At 40.8% G+C, this 20124-nt stretch overlaps 1 protein-coding gene across 1 annotated transcript in view; it reads left to right on the top strand.

Moving 5' to 3' along the window:
- The window catches only part of piezo1 (piezo-type mechanosensitive ion channel component 1), a 353209-nt gene that overhangs the window by 297629 nt on the left and 35456 nt on the right, over positions 1–20124 (top strand). Inside the window, exons 25-35 of the mRNA XM_060911720.1 lie at positions 4998–5241; positions 5362–5458; positions 5824–5989; positions 6358–6447; positions 6847–6923; positions 7390–7461; positions 12574–12671; positions 12842–12956; positions 17174–17257; positions 17785–17960; positions 18185–18300. Coding sequence (XP_060767703.1) covers positions 4998–5241; positions 5362–5458; positions 5824–5989; positions 6358–6447; positions 6847–6923; positions 7390–7461; positions 12574–12671; positions 12842–12956; positions 17174–17257; positions 17785–17960; positions 18185–18300 — 1335 coding nt within the window. The remainder of the gene's footprint in view (positions 1–4997; positions 5242–5361; positions 5459–5823; positions 5990–6357; positions 6448–6846; positions 6924–7389; positions 7462–12573; positions 12672–12841; positions 12957–17173; positions 17258–17784; positions 17961–18184; positions 18301–20124) is intronic.

The following is a 20124-nucleotide window of genomic DNA, read 5'->3' as shown; positions in this document are numbered from 1 at the left end:
AAATATAATAAGGTCCGATGAATCTCGATTTCCGCTGAGGCACACAGATGGTAGGATCAGAACTTTGCGCCAACAGTCCATGAATCCATGGACCCAGCCTGCCTTGTGTCAACAGTCCAGGTGGTGGAGGTGGTGTCATGGTGTGGGGAATGTTTTCTTGGCATGCTTTGGGCCCGTTAATACCAATCATCACTTGAATACCACAGCCGATTTGAGTATTGTTGCTGACCATGTGCATGTCTTCCTGGCTACAATTTACCCAACTTCTTTCTCAAAGCTATTGCCAGCATGATACTGGATCTGAATTCAACAGAACATCTTTGGGATGTGGTAGAACGGGAGGATGAAAAAGCACCCGGAAAATCTGCAGAAATCACATGATGCTATCATCTCAACATGGACTAGAGTCTCAAAGGAATGTTTCCAGCATGTTGTGGAATCCATGTCATGAAGAATTGAGGCGGTTTTGAGATCAAAGCAGTAAAGGAGCTCTAGCCAATATTAGTATAGTGTTCCTAATAGTGTATTATCTGATTATGATGATTTATGATGATGATGATGATGATTATTATTATTATTATTATTATTATTATTATTATGCACATTATTATGCACTTATTTCAGATGTTGTTTGTGGAAATGTATTAGATTCACCTCCAATTATTTGCTACAAGCTTTTGGTGGCGGCAGAGTATTTTTAAACTCGTCCACACGTGTCCCTGGAAACCGTTGCTCTTCCTCTGGCTGTATGATTCCTGCCCCAATGGGCCTCCATTAGTGCTTGTGTCAGCTCATACCTTTGATCACTGGTCAATTAATAAATCTGTGGAGCTGAATGGGGCAGTGAGCACGCTATCCCTAACCCTGAATGCACAACATCTAGAAAGGTGAGCAAATCAATGGAGCATTGGGTTACAGCTATGAAACAGCGACTTAAAAAAAAATCATAATTCACTCATTAGTCAGGAGGTAATTTAATAAATTAATATTTCAGTGGAATTAAAATGCATGGAGTTGTGATTAGGACTTTGTTGCATGGATGATGTACTGTACATACATGGTTGTGCTCTGCTTCGCCTACTAAATGGACAAACTGCCACTGTTGCTCACTGCTATCACAAATGCACACATTTGTTTTCCTTATGGACAGTTGCAGAATAAGATGAGATAAACTTTATTCATCCCTCGGTGGGGAAATTGACATGTTCCAGCAGCTCACAGATAGTAAAAGTCAGGGACAGTAACCAAAAAAAAAAAAAAGAGTGCAATAAAAGTATAAAAATAATATAAAATAAAGTAAAAACATGGGCCATGTATGTAATGTACACAACAAAATAAGAATGGAACTTAAGTCAGAGTAGTACTTCACCTGAAGTAGCAATATTGCACTCTGTCATCATCGGCTGTCTGTCACTAGCGGTGATGACAGCTTCATTAGGATGCACAGTAACACAGATGGGCTGCGAGGCCCACACCAGAGCGACAGAGTTGCCCCGCAGCGGCGGCATGAATGGCCCGGCCAAGCCACCACAGAATATCTGGCCTTGTGAGCTCTCGCATACCATTCTCCTCTCATAACGAAGCGCCTTGCGCAGTAAAATAAAACAAACAGTGTCGTGCCCCCATCGTGTTGTCTCTCTGGACCGCCAAACCTGATGCCAAGTGGTGTACAAAAGTGCCACAGACCTGACGGGTATGGAACTTGCCCCGCTGTGGCAAATGACTTGCCGGGTGATGCCATCTGTTGGCCATTTAAGTGACTCTTCCGCACGCCATTTGGTGGTGTGCCATTGACCCAGTTGGGTTCATCTGCTACATTGCACCGAAAAGCGCCCTGCTGCCAGCGCCTTATTGGTGATGTACTATTTAATCCATAGCTGGAACCCAGGCAGGTGCTACCACTCCGGGTCAGAGCGGACCTGGGAGCAATGGTGATTAAGTTGTAACTCCACTTTCCCCAATATTCAAGTCCTCCCAGACCTGAGACACACCACCGGTTGCAGTTTAAAGTCATACCCAGCAATATTGCTCTAATAAAATACGGGCAAATGAAATAGGCACAGAAATATTGCACCATGTAGTGAATGTTATTGCACAGCATAATATAACTAACGAAGATGGAATGTGTGTGTAAAGTAACCAATAAATGACAAAAAAAAAAGCACAGGGCATGAACATAATTGTACAGAACAATTATGAGAGTGAGACATTAATAAGAAAATACTTGTAGATGAAAAGGATATTGTACCAAATAGTAATATTGTTCCACAGCATAAGTCGATGATGGTGATGAGATGCAGACAACGTGACAAAAGGTGATGGTGACATTGAGAAACAGTGCTACATTATGCCAGGCTGTCATTGAAAAGTCTGGCAGCAGTTGGGATGAAAGACCTGCAGTAGGTAGTGTTCATTCTTGCACTATGGGTGCAGAAGTCTGTTGCTGAAGGGGATGCTCAGACCACCAACAGCCTCACGTAGGGGGTGAGACGTGCTGCCCATGATTGGCATTAGCTTAACTAACGTCCTCCTCTCACACACGTCCTCAATGGATTCCAGGGGCAGACCAGGACAGAGCTGGCCCTTTTCACCAGCTTGTTCAGCCTTTTCCTGTCTCTCTCAGAGCTTCCACATCTCCAAAAGACCACGGCGAAGAAGATAGCAGATACTACCACAGTGTCGTAGAATGTCCTCAACAGAGTCTTGCACACTCCGAAGGACCTCAGTCTCCTCAGCAGGTGGAGACGACTTTGGCCCTTCTTGTACAAAGCATCTGTGTTGGTAGTCCAGTCCAGTTTATTGTTAAGGTGAACACCCAGGTATTTGTGTTCCCTCACGATCTCAATGTCCGTGCCCAGGATGTTCACTTGTGTGCACTGTGGTACTCTCCTGTGGAAATTGATCACCAACTCCCTTGTCTTCCTGGTGCTGAGGTGGAGGTTGTCATTTCCACACCAAGTCAAGTCAACTTTGTCAAATATGCTATACATGCTCGACATACAGCACATACATTTGAGGCAGACAACAGCACCATGGCACGGAAGACCCCACCACCTCCCGGTGACCAGGTGTTGACGCCGTCCCCAGACAGCGTGAGGAGAGCTCTCAGGACGACAAATGCACGAAAAGCCCCGGGTCCTGATAACATTCCTGGTCGTGTCCTGAGAGACTGTGCCAGTGGCGTGCACAGACATTTTGGGGAGCAAGTGCTCTGGGGGGAAAAAAGGGCACTTTTTTACGCACCTTATTATAAAAGTCTGAGATTTAACCCTCCTCTTGTGTTCATAATCATATCAAAGTTTTGGGTATTTTTCTGTAGTTCCATCTTTAAAAAGTCTGATAAAGTCTGAAAGTCTGATCTTCCCGTCACTGACTTGAGTCTCAAGACTGTGTTTATTCACAGATTTCCGTGAGATCATCTTAAAATTTGTAACAAAATATACACACTCACTGGGTTCAACGGAGCTCTCTTTTATTTGCATAACGGCGTGCATACTAGCATAACGTGATATTCTTAATCATGTTATAAAAACAGGTCGGAATTGATGGAGAGTGGGGTTGCCTCAATGGTTTAGGCTACATTTAAAATGTTCAGTTTGTTTCTCCATATGGAAAGGGAGCAAATAAGCTGGCAAAGGCTGCCATGTGCAGTTGTTTCTGTATGCGACGGGCTACTTCACGACAAAATAATTACAGCTTGGGCTTAGAGGGCAAACAATACATTTTCACTCGATTCATGTGTTACCTGGCTGGTGGGGCAGGGGAAGAGCTGACTGACTGCCCGATGTGTTGTCTGCGCTACGACAAGGCCGTGGCTTCCAGGACGCTAGGCTGCTGCAACCTCACATTGAATGCACTGCACGCTTGTTCACGTGACAGAGCAAGAGAGACAGAGGTCCGGTGTGTGTGCGGAGGGGGCACACATCGGGACATTATTTTCACACACGCTTTTAATGCCGTGGCTTTTTTAAAAGATCATGTCGACATTGGCCTCAGTAAACTGTAAAAAAAAAAAAAAAAAGGGCACTTTTTTGGGCAGAGGGCAGTGTCTATCTGTGCACACCACTGCGAGGTGCTGTATGCTCGACATACAGCACCAGTTGACAAAGTCATTGATGACCCTCCTACGTATATTCCTGTTCATTCCCCTCTGATCAACAGGAATACAGGGGGGCCGTCAATGACTAATCCCGTGTGATTTCAGATATTGTTTGGGCAGTGATGTAAAATTTGATTTTAAAGTGATGTATTTAATGAAGGCTGCGACTAATAAGACTAACTATTACCATTGTTTTGTCTTCAGCAAATAATCACTTTAAGCAAGTATAAGATTCAGGTAGGAGGTGTGGCCTAAAGTTTAGAGTTGATTTGGATGAAAATGCATTTCCAATTATTGTATACAAGTTTAAGTTTTTAAATTCAGATCCATTTTTATTGGTCTATGCTCAGATTGGATTGGTATCGATTTAATTTATAAGCCACTTTGGATAAAAGCCTGTGCCAAATGACCACACGTACAGGAAATGTAATTAATGTAATGAAAAACACCAGTTTAATTAAGTTTAATGAATCTGTACTAAAGAAGAACGGTGAATAAAGTGAGCATGCAGTTGACATGTTTCTGATCCCGTCGTGCTGTTTGTTTTGTCAGTGTTTGGTAATTTAGGCTTTTACTGATGTGGTTTGTAACGTTTTAAAAATATTTGTATATCTGTAATAATCATAATTTTTTTAAAGACGCTCAGAGCAGCTGTGATTCACATGTTTGGAATATAAATGGTCTGGCTCGATTCTTTGTTTCAGACTGCATTAAAAGAGGCTCCACCCACTGTGAGGAAATGCTTATTGTGACACTTTCCCCTAAAAAGCAACAGAGGATGTGTGATGCTGAGATAGAACAGATGTAAAACTGGTGAAATTGGCTGAAACGCCACCAAAGCTTTATTTCAGGTGGTCTGAACTGGAAATGTTTCTCTCTCTTTCTTTCCATCTCTCAGATCTTACCTGGACATGGCGAAAGTCCTCGTGTTCCGCTACATGTTCTGGTTTGTGTTGGCCGTCGTGTTTGTGACCGGCTCCACGCGGATCAGCGTGTTCGGTCTGGGCTATCTCATGGCCTGCTTTTTCTTCCTGCTGTACGGTACGCGGCTGATGACCAAACCCTCCCGTACACGCCTGCTTATGTGGGACTGCCTCATCATCTACAATGTTGGAGTCATCATCGCCAAGAATGCGCTGTCTGTGAGTGAGCCGAACAACACACGTACTCCAAACAGTCAGTTAGTGTGTTTAGGGCTTCTAATAACCTTGTCTATGATGAGTATATGTTAATGAAGGTGTGTGTGTGTGTGGTCCTGCTAGATCCTGGCCTGTGTGTTTGTGGCTGAGATGCAGGCACGTTTCTGCTGGGTGATCCAGCTTTTCAGTCTCGTCTGTACAGTCAAAGGCTACTACGACCGTGAGTCTGTGTTTTCACTGGTTTAAGAGTTGAACCATTAATATAACATGGGATTTTATTAACGAACAGAACAATACATTTCGGGCTGTGTTTCAGGAATTAGAAACCTAACTCGCATCTTGTTTGGTTTCATCACCAGTAAAATGGTGGACCACTGATTTACGGTTGAAATTTTATTTAATTTTTTTTCTCATTTTTAATAATTATCTTCAAGATGCTCAAAGTGTTGTCACAGCACCAAAAGTACAGCAACTTAAAGCTCTGGAAGGTCAGTTCTTGAACGCATTTTGCTCGCTGACAACTGGTTACAGGTGTGTGTGTGTGTGTGTGTGTGTGTGTGTGTGTGTGTGTGTGTGTGTCCACAGCCACATCCCTGAGTGATAAGGAGTGCAGTTTGCCTGTTGAGGAGGCGGGCATCATCTGGGACAGCATCTGCTTCTTCTTCCTCCTGCTCCAGAGGAGAGTCTTCCTCAGCTTCTACTTTGTGCACGTGACTGCGGATCTGCAGGCGTTCGCGCAGCAGGCATCACGGTGAGAGCGCCCCCTGCTGGAGGAGGGGGACAAGAGGCTAGCGCAGTAGAAACACTAAATTGCTTAACCTGTCAGCATTGTTGAAGCATTTTTGCTTCAGTTTGACCATTATTACTAGCATTAATAATAACACCACCACTCCATACACTCACAGTGTGCTTAGTAGTGTGTCTGCAAAAAGACTGGCAAACAGGAGGAGCTTTAAAAGTCAAATATGGACCAGAGTAAATAGTAGAAAATAATTATAGTCGTTCTCGTATAAATAGAAATGCTGTTATTGTTAGTAGCAATAAGAGAGGACGATTTATTATGTCGGGAGACTATTTTCCCTCTGACAATATTGACTGTGTGTGTGTTTTCACGTACAGGGGTTTCGAGCTGTTCAATGCCAGCATTATAAAGAACGTGCGTTTTTATCAGCAGACGGAGAAAAAATCCATTCAGCAGCTGAAGAGCTCGTGAGTTCCTGTTCCTGTGCACATGCTCTTTCCCTTACAGCGCACAAACACCACCATAACACTCGCACGCTGGGCTGCAGCCCCAATCAGCTGGATTCCCTCATTACGGTTTTAAATAATTAATTACAAACTCAGCAGTAAACGTGCTTGCTGTCTCACTGCTGACGCTGACTCATGAACCTAGTTGTATGATTTTACTATATTCTCTGTTATACTATAATTATATTCCATAATGTTCACCTATTTTTTTTTCTGTAACTCTGCACCACTGTCGATCCTCACTCCCACCCAGCATGTCTCTGAAATTGAAATTTGAATAACTGAAATACAAACGTATACTTTTGACACGCTACACTATACTACCCTACAGTCACTGTTTACATTCATGTGTCTCATCAGGATGACGCGAATCCGCGACAAGCAGAAGCGCTATAAAGAGGGACGGAAGCTGTCAGAAAGAGAGCAGCAGCCCTCAGGTGCACATTCGCTCTCTTCCATCACTCCAACCTGATTCAGTTCTGTTGTACTTAAAGCTGCAGTACACATCTTTTGAGGATTTGTAGACCCCTCTAGGAAAAGTATGTTTGTGTAAGAACTTTTTGTAACGCCAGACGTGTTATACGTGCAACTGATTGCCGATAGAAAGTAAAAGCGCAGGTGTGGTGCGAGTCTGTGAAGATATCGGTGATGAATTAAAGCCAAGAGTAACTGCACTGGACTATGCGATAGAAGTTACACCAGTATATTTCAGCAGTGGCAGTATATGGTTTGTGTTTTTTCTGGAAAATGTCATACCATTTCTGTCACATTTTACAACACTATTAGACACAAATACAAAGCAGTGCATGTGTGAGAAATCAGAAAATGTATTGGTTTACATGAAAAAGTCCTTCTACGTGTCTAACTGGATATAAAGATAACAGCCATATCTCCTTCACACAGAGTCTCAGGAAGAGAGGAAGAAGAAGAAGAAGAAAAATGAGTGGTTCCGTCCCTGGATAGATCATGCAACTGGTAAACACACGTCTTGTTATACTCCTCATACAGGCTGAAGCAGCTTAGCTAAATCCCTCCTCCCTCATTCTAGCACTCACTCGCTCACTCACTCCCTCTCACTCACTCACACTCTCTCTTATTCACCTACTCCCTCACTCCAGCACTCACTCTGTCACTCTATCACACTCTCTTCCTCTCACTCACTCTATCTCTTATTCACCTACTCACTCCCTCACTCTAGCACTCGCTTGCTCACTCTGTCACACTCTCTTCCTCTCACTCACTCTACTGCTTACTCACCTGTTCATTCTTTCACTCACTCACTCACTCGCTCCCTCGCTCCCTCGCTCCCTCACTCACTCACTCACTCACTCACTGTCTCTTATTCACCTACTCACTTACTCAATCACTCTAGCACTTGCTCGCTCACTCTGTCACACTATCACTCTCTTCCTCTCACTCTATCTCTTACTCAACTGTTCACTCACTCACTCACTCACTCACACTCTCTCTTATTCACCTACTCACTCACTCCCTCACTCTAGCACTCACTCTGTCACTCTATCACACTCTCTTCCTCTCACTCACTCTACTGTTTACTCACCTGTTCATTCTTTCATTCACTCACTCATTCATTCTCTCTCTGTCTCTTATTCACCTACTCACTTAATCACTTGCTCGCTCACTCTGTCACACTATCACTCTCTTCCTCTCACTCTATCTCTTACTCAACTGCTCACTCACTCACTCACTCACTCACTCACTCACTCACTCACGCACTCACTCACTCTAGCACTCACTCTGTCACTCTATCACACTCTCTTCCTCTCACTCACTCTATTGCTTACTCATCTGTTCATTCTCACTCACTCACTCACTCACTCACACTCACTCACTCACTCCATCACTCACTCACTCACTCACTCACTCACTCACTCACTCACTCACTCACTCTATCTCTTATTCACCTACTCCCTCACTCTATCACTCGCTCTCTCACTGTCACTCTATCACACTCTCTTCCTCTCACTCACTCACTCAGTCACTCACTCACTCTATCTCTTACTTACTTGTTCATTCACTCCCTTACTCACCCTCTCACTCACCTGCTCACCCACCCACTTCCTCACTCGCTCTATCTCTTACTCATTCCCTCTGTTCCTCACTCAATCACTTACCCACTCACTCATCCACTCTCTTCCTCACCCATTCACTGACTCCCTCCCTCCCTCCCTCCCTCCCTCCCTCACTCTGTCACTTTCCCACTCACTCACTCACTCACTCACTCACTCACTCACTCATTCATTCTTTCTCACTCACTCTCTCACTCACCCACTTATTCACGCACAAAAAAGAGTGATACTGGCCCGGGATAGATTATGTAACTGGTACACATGTCCTGTCATATTCCTCATACATTCTGAAGCAACCTAGCTAAATTCCTACTCACTCTACAGTGGATATAAAAATTCTACGCACCCCTGTTAAAACGGTAGGTTTTTAATGATGTAAAAAAAAAAAAAAGAAACCAAGATAAATTGTCAGAACCTTTTAATGCATTTATTGTTAAATTGCAACATATAAATCAAAGTGAAAAACAAGAATCATTTTGGGGAAAAAAATAAAAATACACAATAATCGGGTTTCATAAGTGTACACACCCTTAAGCTAATATTTAGTTGAAGCACCTTCAGATTTTATCACGGCATTCACAGGTTTTTTTTTGTTGTTTTTTTGGGTCAGATTTGGTCAGTTTAGCAGATTTGACTTGGCAATATTTAGCTATTCTTCCTTGCAAAAGCATTCTATCTCTGTCACATTAGCTGGGCATCTTCAGGTCACCCCACAGAATTTTGATTGGATTTAGATCTGGACTCTGGCTGGGCCATTCTAAAATCTTGATCTTGTTTTGGTGAAGTCATTCCTTTGTTGATTTGCAGGTGTGCTTTGGGTCATTTTCATGCTGAAAGATGAAATTCCTCCTCATCATAAGTGTTTTAGCAGAAGCCTTAAGGTTTTGTGCCAGAATTTACTAAACTGGCCTGCCTGCAGTTCAGACCTGTCTCCCATTGAAAACATTTGGGGGAAGCCATGGCCTAATGGTTAGAAAAGCAGCTTTGGGACCAGAAGGTTGCCGGTTCAATTCCCTGGACCAGCAGGAATGGCTGAAGTGCCCCTGAGCAAGGTACCCAACCCCCAACTGCTCCCCAGGCTGCTCTGGGTATGTTGTACGTCATGCTGGATAAGAGCATCTGCTAAATGCCTATAATGTAATGTATTTGGAGCTATTAATTTATACCCTCAACTCTGATTAAAGCCCCAGTTCCAGCTGAAGAAAAGCACCTCAAAGCATGATGCTGCCACCACCATGCCTCACCATGGGGATGGTGTCCTTTTGTTTGTTTTTGTGCCAGACATATTTTTGTGGTATTATGGCCAGAAAGGGTCAACTTTGGTCATGTCGGATTAAACCAGATTATTCCACATAGATTGGATGCACTTTGTTTTCAAGATTTGTCCAAGCTTGAATGTTTTTCATATTTTTCTTTTGAAATATATTTTTCAACAGTGAGATCCCGTACCCACGGTGGTGTAGTGGTTAGTGCTGTCGCCTCACAGCAAGAAGGTCCTGGGTTCGAGCCTAGCGGCCGGCGAGGGCCTTTCTGTGTGGAGTTTGCATGCTCTCCCCGTGTCCGCGTGGGTTTCCTCTGGGTGCTCCGGTTTCCCCCACAGTCCAAAGACATGAAGGTTAGGTTAACTGGTGACTCTAAATTGACTGTAGGTGTGAATGTGAGTGTGAATGGTTGTCTATGTGTCAGCCCTGTGATGACCTGGCGAGTTATCCAGGGTGTACCCCGCCTCTCACCCATAGTCAGCTGGGATAGGCTCCAGCTTGCTTGTGACCCTGTAGAACAGGATAAGCGGCTACAGGTAATGGATGGATGGATGGAGATCCCGTATCTACTTAGTAAACTCTTTGCAGCCCATGGCTTTTCCAGTTGGATGTTACGAACATGAGGTCAGGAAACTCCAAGAGGAATAGCTGTACCTTATTTGAGGTTAATCAATCACATTAATTGATGACACATGTATGATGATTAGTATTTAACATGAGTTTGAATGTGATTGGTTGATCCTGTGCACTGCCATAGTCTCAGATATAAAAGGTTGTGCATGCTTATGCAGGCTGGGCATTGGAATTTTTTTTTCCCCTCCCTAAAATATTTCTGTGTGTTACTTGATTTGTAGGTGTTGCGTTTTCACAATAAGGGTGAAAAATGTTCTGACATGGTTTAACTTTGTTTCCTTTTTTTTCCACCAAAACTTGCCATTTTAACAAGGGTGTGTAGACTTTTTATATCCACTGTATCACTCATTCACTTAAAGGAGATACGCAGAACCTTTATTTTTAAATACATTTCTGAGTGGATAGTATCTCCATCCTTGACTCTTGTATGCTGCATAATTGGGAATTTAAAAAAAAAAGATGTTTTTGAGAGCTAAAATCGACCACAAAGTTGGTATTCAAGCTGCCCCACTGAGCCAGCCAGCCCTGGGTGGGTGATGGCACAGCGGTAACCGGTTTTAGGGCCGAGGCCTTTGACAGCTATAGACCAAAGCCAGACTCGGCAGGCGAGAGTGGTTGGAATGGCCTCTTCGTTCAGATTTATTGGAGATTCTTCGGATTCCTCAGATAGTAATACATCTGATTGTGATAGTCCTGAAATTGGAGTGTGTGTACATGCTACTGCTATACATGTAGAACAGTATCAGTTCGAACCATCGGAAAGTGAATCCGATAGTAACACATCGGCCACAGAGGCTCCCACCTTACGAAATAAAGCCAGAGGACAAAGCCGTCTAGCGAATTGGATGGAATTAAACTGACAGTCTGATGTGACTCTCATTCAAACAGGATAGGTGTAATAACTTATGCAACATACATGTACATGCATGCATTTTCACTGATAAAACGTAAAAGGCTAATAAAATCAGATGAACTGAGAATCACATTCTGAAGCAAATTAAATAATCTTATACCAGTAACTTAAACACACAATACAAGTTACAAGTATTAATCTAAATGCAGGTCAACAACGAGTGTTGTTTTTGTTGTTATGTAGCCAAATGAGAGTCGCATCTTACCCGTCTATGTTCTCGCTTGTGGCCAATTGTTTTGAAACAATCTGACTTTCAGTTCTTCGTTCATTCGCTTCTTCCACGTAAGGGCGAGATATTGCTGCTGAGATAAGCATATCCAGAAGGGGGGAAAAAGCATATCCAGTGGGGGAAAAAAAAGAAAAAAGCATATCTAGCAGAGAAATCTGACAACTGGTCCACTCATTCTCCATTTTCTCCATACTGAGTACTCCGCCATTACTGCTCGGCTCACTCCGGGAGAACTGGTGCAACTGAACTTGCTTTCCTTTTCTTGTAGTTTTCTTTTCCTTTAATTGTTGGTACTGTGCCCTCTTTCAATACGGGCTTATAGCCAACGCTCCTCAACAGATCAGAGGTCTCGCACGAGTCTTCAGTAAAATGTGCAGAGCAGAGGAAAGATCACTTTGTAGCTGCCCAATGTGCCCGTGAACTTCTCGCAAAACGCATCCAAATCTTTGCAGTTTGAACATTCTTGGGCCATGAATGCAACGTAAATCCACCTTCTGTCGGGTTGCTGCACCAGCCAACAACACATCTACATGGCATGATGATAAATTAGCTCAAAATGGAGGATCGAAGTTGCAGTCAGCTCTGTGTTTTAGTATAGCGGAAATGGCGATGAGACCGATAGCCTTCCTGCTGTGACGTCACAGATGTCAAGGTCATTCACTCAAACCACTACCTATATGAATCACTTTAATCATAAAAATTACTATATTAGATTTATTGTTAATGTTCAAAACTATACCGATGCCATTCTTGAGATCTCAAGGCATTTATAAACAAAAAGTGAGGCCATGGTTCTGCATATATGCTTTAATCTATCACTCAGTCTCTCACTGAGTCACTCACACAAAAAATGGGGAAAGATTGGCAGACTTTATATAATTTCTTTCTCTGTCTCATATGGATAAAAGAGAACTGGAGCTGGATGTCTGTATGTACAGTCTGTGTGTGTGTTTCTTGTAGTGTTGCATTCTGGGGATTACTACTTGTTCGAATCAGACAGTGAGGATGAGGATGTCTTAGAAGAGGAGCAGAAATATCACAAACAGACTGCATTTCAGGTAAAAATAAATAAACAAACTAAACCCACAGAGACCAGGTATAACATTGTGGATATAATAGTTAGTGTCAGTTGCCATTGATCATTTCCTTTTTTGATATTTAATGCTGCGTGCTTTTCATTCTGTGTGCGTGTGTGTGGGGTGTATATATGTGATGTGTGATTCTACAGTTGGCATACCAAGCATGGGTGACTAGCGCTAAACAGGTACTAAGAGAGCGGCAGCAAAGACAGAAAGAACAGAGACTGGAGAGAGAGAGACATCTGACTGGCTCACAGGCCTCAGGCAAGACCACACACACCATCATCATCATCATGATATTAAAGCAATGTTCCCACCTTCCTTCATGGTTTAAAATTAAAAAGGAATTTTCTCTCTTAACCCAAATGTAGTCAGTCAGAAATGACGAGTTTAGTGTCGTCAGTTTGTTACTTTTGTTGTGCATTGGAGCTGCAATGCTAACATAGCCTACAACTACCAAATTAGCATCATGTAAACTGCATGCCCCAATAATCACACACTCAACTCAAAAGACATTGCACTAATACCATAAGCTGCTATACATAAATATTTTTTTAAATATCATAACATCTCTGCATGACAAACACTTTGATGTACAAATTATATAGGAACACTGTAATACAGTATAAGATCAATATTTAATATTAAAGTAAATACAATTTATTTTATTGATTCAGATCTATGAAATAATCACTTTAAAATTAGTCTGAATAGTATTTAATAAATTATGGTAGCTGAGTTTTTTGTTAGTGTATTCAGGTTTAGTGTTATTTAAGTATTCCTTATACAACTACAACGCCAGTTCCTCTGTATTTGTGATGCTGTGTGAAACGTACATAAATACAGAATGTGATGATTTTCCAATCATGGAAACTCTATGTTTAGTTGAAAATAGTACAAAGACAGCATATCAGATGTTGAAACTGAGAAATCTTATTGTTTTTTGAAAAATATTTGCTCATTTTGAATTTAGTGCCAGCAAAACGTTTCAGAAAATTGGGACAGAGTCAACAAAGACTGGAAGAGTTGTGCAATGTTAAAAAATATAATAATTAGGTTAATTGGCAACAGGTCAGTAACATGATTGGGTATAAGAAGAGCATCCCAGAGAGGCGGAGTCTCTCAGAAGTAATGATGGGGAGGGGTTCACCACTCTGTGAAAGACTGTGTAGGCAAATAGTGCAAGAATAACATTCCTCAATGTAAAATTGCAAAGAATTTGAGGATCACGTCATCTATGGTACATAATATGATTAAAAGATTCAGAGAATCTGGAGAAATCTCTGTATGCAAGAGACAAGGCTGAAAACTGATATCGGATGCCTGTGATCTTCAGGTCCTCAGGAGACACTGCATTAAAAGCAGACACGTGTCTGTAGTGGAAATCACTGTATGGGCTCAGGAACACTTCAGAAAACCATCGTCTGTGAGAACAGTTCATTACTGCATCCACAAATGCAAGTTAAAACCAGATATAAACAATATCCAGAAACACTGCCACCTTCTCTGGGCCCGAGCTCTTTTACGATGGACTGAGGCAAAGTGGAAAATTGTCCCGAGGTCTGACGAATCAAAAGTAGAAATTCTTTTGAGAACTCACGGACACCACGTTCTCCAGGCTAAAGAGGAGAGGGACCATCTGGCTTGCTATCAGTGCACAGTTCAAAAGCCAGCATCTGTGATGGTATGATGGTGCATTAGTGCACATGATATGGGTATCTTGCACATCTGGGAAGGCATCATTAATGCTGAATGATATATACAGGTTTTGGAGCAACAAGCTGCCATCCAGATGACAGCTTTCCCAGGGAAGGCCTTGATTTTTTTCAGCAAGACAATGCCAAACTGCATTTTGCATGCATTACAACTCCATGGCTCTGTAGTAAAAGAGTCCAGGTGCTAAACTGGCCTGCCTGCAGTCCAGACCTGTCTCTCGTTTAAAACATTTGGCGCATTATGAAGCGCAAAATATGATGGAGACCCCGAACTGTTGAGCAACTGAAATTGTATATCAGGCAAGAATGGGACAACATTTCTCTTTTAAAACTACAGTATTTGGTCTCCTCAGTTCCCAAACGTTTACAGTGTGTTGTTAAAAATAGAGGTGATGCAACACAGTGGTAAACATGCCCCTGTCCCAACTTTTTTCAAATGTGTTGCTGGAATCAAGTTCAAAGTTAGCATATATTTTTCAAAAAACAATAAAATTTCTCAATTTCAACATTTGATATATTGTCTTTGTACTATTTTCATTGAAATATAGGGTTTCGGTGATTTGCAAATTGTTGCATACTGTTTTTATTTAAGTTTAACACAGTGTTCCAACTTGTATCCATCTCTGATTTGATAATCAGTGACCAGTTAACATTATAAAAATACATTTAAGCTGTTTTTGCATTTTTAGCACTTTATATATATATATATATATATATATATATATATATATATATATATATATATATATATTGCATCTCAAAAAATTAGAATATTGTGAACAAGTTCAATATTTTCCATCAGTTATTTAAGAAAGTGAAAATGTTTATATATTATAGACTCATTACACATAAACTAAAATGTTTCAAGCATTTTTCTATTTTAATTTTAATCAGTATGGCATACAGTACGAAAACATTAAAAAAAACCATCTCAAAATATTAGAATATTTAATTTCGAGTTTGAATTAAACAGTATGAACACAGTGTATCTCTCGGTCTAGTTCAGTACACACAACCACAATCATGGGGAAGACTGCTGACTTTACTGTTGTCCAGAAGATGATCACTGATGCCCTCCACAAGGAGGGTAAGCCACAAAAGGTCATTGCTGAAAAGGGTGGCTGGAAAAGGTGCACAAGCAACAGGGATGGCCGCAGTCTTGAGAGGATTGTCAAGAAAAGTTGATTCAAGAACTTGGGAGAGCTTCACAAGGAGTGGACTGAGGCTGGTGTCAGTGTATCAAGACCCATCACAAACAGACATCTTCAAGAAAGGGGATACAACTTTCGCATTCCTAATATCAAGCTACTCCTGAGCCAGAGACAATGTCAGAAGTGTCTCATCTGGGCTAAGGAGAGAAAGAAATGGACTGTTGCTCAGTGGTCCAAATTCCTCTTTTCAGATGAAAGTACATTTTGCATTTAATTTGGAAATCACGGTTCTAGAGTCTGGAGGAAGAGTGGAGAGGCACAGAATCCAAGGTGTTTGAAGCCCAGTGTGAAGTTTCCACAGTCTGTGATGATTTGGGGTGCCATGTCATCTGCTGTTGTTGGTCCACTGTATTTTATCAAGTCCAAAGTCAACACAGCCATCTACTAGGAGATTTTAGAGCACTTCATGCTTCCATCTGCTGACGAGCTTTTTGGAGATGCTGATTTCCTTTTCCAGCAGGACTTAGCACCTACCCACAGTGCTAAAACTACTACCAAATGGTTTGCTGACCATGATATTACTGTGTTTAATTGGCTAGCCAACTTGTCTGACCTGAACCCCATAGAGAATCTATGGGGTATTGTCAAGAGGAAGATGAGAAACACCCGACCCAAAAATACAGATACGCTGAAGGCCACTATCAAAGCAACCTGGGCTTCAGTAACACCTCAGCAGTGCCACAGACTGATCACCTCCATGCCACACCGCATTGATACAGTAATTCATGATAAAGGAGCCCCAACCAAGTATTGAGTGTATAAATGAATATACGTTTCAGAAGTTGGACATTTCTGTATTGTAAATCCTTTTTTCGATTGATCTTAGGGAATATTCTAATAATTTGAGATACTGGATTTCTGATTTTCATGAGCTATAAGCCATAATCATCAAAATTAAAACAAAAAAGGCTTTAAATATTTCACTTTACATGTAATGAATATAGAATATATGAAAGTTTACCTTTTTGAATTAAATTATGAAAAAAAGGAACTTTTTAATGGTATTCTAATTTTTTGAGACACACTAGTGTGTGTGTGTGTGTGTGTGTATATATATACACACACATACACACACACACACATATATATATGTGTGTGTGTGTGTGTGTGTGTGTGTGTGTGTGTGTATATATATATATATATATATATATATATATATATATATATATATATATACACACACACACACACATATATATATATATATATATATGTGTGTGTGTGTGTATATATATATATATATATATATATATATATATATATATACACACACATATATATATATATATATATATATATATATATATATATATATATATATATATATATATATGTGTGTGTGTATATATATATATATATATATACACACACACACACACACACACATATATATATATATATATATATATATATATATATATACACACACACACACACACACACACACACACACATATATATATATATATATATATGTGTGTGTGTGTATATATATATATATATATATATATAAAACTTGCCATCTGCTACATACTCAGTTATTTTCTTTAACCAGGTGATATTGAGGAGGCTGAGCATGTTTTTGAGAAGACATCAACGGAGGAAGAGGAGGATGTGAGGGAAGAAGGAGAGGACTCAGGTAGGTGCTTACCTCTGAATTAGCATTTGGAAATCTATAAGAATTGATGTGGAGTTAATGTTCGTATCACTCATAATTCATGAGGCAGAGGCGATTCTTAATCTAAATGTGACTCACTGACTCATTCTACTCTTTCCTCTCAATTTCCCTCACATGAACTCTGCTATAGATAGTGATAGGAATGTAAAACATGCATTACAATACATTTGTGAATAGGATATTTTTATGATGCATAATATGTCACATGATATTTTGCTTTGCTGATGTTTGTTAAAATAAAGTAGCAGTATAGATGTGCTAGTTAAAGAATATAAAGAAAATATTCCCTATTTTTCAAGCACTTACCAATTAGTGTTTTTTTTTAAATAGGAGCAAAAAGGAAGGTATGAGATGTTTAATGCTAAGTGACTTGCTATTAATGGTACTAATGTAATAATGGAGGTGGTTCATGCTGCAGATTGTGTTGTAATTTATCACGGTATCAGTATAAGATTTTGCGACTTTCGTCACATCTGCTGTTGTCGAAGGTTCTGGCAGCGATACGGTGCAGCGGATCCTGGACGTGCTGAAGTTTCTGTGGGTGCTGTGCTTGGCTATGGTGGACAGCTTCACACTGTGGCTCAACCTGCTCACCAAGCAGTACGTGGACACATCAACTGTCCTGTGTGAAGAACGCTATCTGCTCATCCACAACATCGCCCAGGTCAGACACAACACACCTGCACAGATACTACACAGCTGTGGTTATCCCATCCACACACATGTAATGGGATGCCATTTTGCAGAACAGAAAACACAATACAGTGGTACAATAAAGACATGTACTTAGAGTGCATTGGGTAAGAAAAGACCGTGAGCTGTCATGGCTGAACATATATATTATAGAACATTACCTTTATGGCATGAAATACTGTGTTTGGTATGTAGAGGCCTGCAAGTGAACCCACAGATGACCAGCTGTCTGAGGACAGTGAAAGCCTCACTTTGGACACATGTCTAGATGAAACCGATACGGACCTTCTAAACATAAGCCATACTGTCAGGTGGGTCTCGTCTACACTACATCTTAGGTACAGTAGGCATATCAGATGCTCACTGGCTGTGCTGTGAAAATTGTGCATGCAGACGCTCATCTAAGTTTCCAAATCTGTCATTGTTTAACTCTTGAAATTTTCTACCATGAATATGATCATTAAAAAGCTTATAATTTCTGCTTTCCAAAGAAATTTCTCATATTGAGATCTGTTCAGTACTTTGGGAGTAATGGCAGGTTGAAGTTGGTATAACAGAGTAAAAACTCTGCTCGCAGAACATCAGGAAACTGCCAGTGCTTTTTGAGTCATGGGAAAGCGCTCAGGCTCTCTCTCTCTCTCTCTCTCTCGCTCTCTCTCTTCTGATCGGTTTCCAACTGGATTACTTGTGAATATCAATCAGATAATTTTTATAGGGATGTTCTCTCGTGCTCACTGTTTCTGACGAAGTATTCAGCAAAATTTTCCATCTGCTAGTTTTGATGTTATGCTTCACAGGAGACTTTAGGGTGAGTTTTCAAAGCTTTACCTACTTATTTTTTCAAATAAAACTGATTCATGTAAATAAAAAAATATTTTAGAATATAACGGTAGTTGTTTTCATGAAAAATATTGAGATCTTAGTGGTCAGAATGATATTTAAAAAAAACGTAAGTCAGAAACACAAACGTCAATTTCAGTTCAATTAATTGGAATTGTTTATTGGATGTGGCTCTCAGGTTTTTTTTTTGAGGTTCGCCTTGAAAGCTGTTAATATTATCATTTATATTCTTTCATATAAACACTAGTAGGCCTGGCGGCACGGTGGTGTAGTGGTTAGCGCTGTCGCCTCACAGCAAGAAGGTCCGGGTTCGAGCCCCGTGGCCGACGAGGGCCTTTCTGTGTGGAGTTTGCATGTTCTCCCCGTGTCCACGTGGGTTTCCTCCGGGTGCTCCGGTTTCCCCCACAGTCCAAAGACATGCAGGTTAGGTTAACTGGTGACTCTAAATTGACCGTAGGTGTGAATGTGAGTGTGAATGGTTGTCTGTGTCTATGTGTCAGCCCTGTGATGACCTGGCGACTTGTCCAGGGTGTACCCCGCCTTTCGCCCGTAGTCAGCTGGGATAGGCTCCAGCTTGCCTGCGACCCTGTAGAACAGGATAAAGCGGCTAGAGATAATGAGATGAGATGAGACTAGTAGGCCCTACTTAGAAATACAAAGGCCTACAGAGCACAAAGAGGGTATTAGAAATAATCTTTAATTACTTTTTTACTGAGTGTACCAATTTAATGTTGTGCCTAATTAGCGTAATTAATGCCAATTAAATAGTAATTTGCATAATTTGTTTATACTAATTTTTCAAACTTTGTATTCAGTATACAACCATCTATGTGCCTGCCAATTTTCATGTAAATATCTTGAAAAATAGAAAATATATTAAGAAAAAAACATTTGATCTCATTGGTTAATGAGGCCCATTTTGGACCATGTGATCTGAATACACAATGTTACGGCAGTTTTCTAAAAATTAAGCCTTTTTTTCAGTCTTTGATTTGTAATATCTCAAGAACGGATAAACACATTTTAATTCTGTAAAAAGTATGTTGTTCTGCATTCAATTCTTAATTCAGTGAGAGCCGTTTCAAGCAATTTGGATTGAATTTGAATTTTCACCTGATATGCCTCGGTATAGTTCAGGTGTTTTGAAACCCAGAAAAATGAGTGTATTAATCTGTGCGTGGTCCCCTCCAAAAGTATTGGAACATCAAGGCCAGTTCTTTGTTTTTGCTATCCACTGAAGACATTTTGTTTGAGATCAAAAGACGACTATAAGACGATAGAATTTCAGCTTTAAT

The sequence above is a fragment of the Neoarius graeffei genome, chromosome 27, assembly GCF_027579695.1.
Source record: "Neoarius graeffei isolate fNeoGra1 chromosome 27, fNeoGra1.pri, whole genome shotgun sequence".
In the NCBI taxonomy this organism is placed as follows: Eukaryota; Metazoa; Chordata; class Actinopteri; order Siluriformes; family Ariidae; genus Neoarius; species Neoarius graeffei.
Note: the sequence above shows the minus strand (reverse complement) of the source record. Positions and strands in the feature narration are given on the sequence as shown.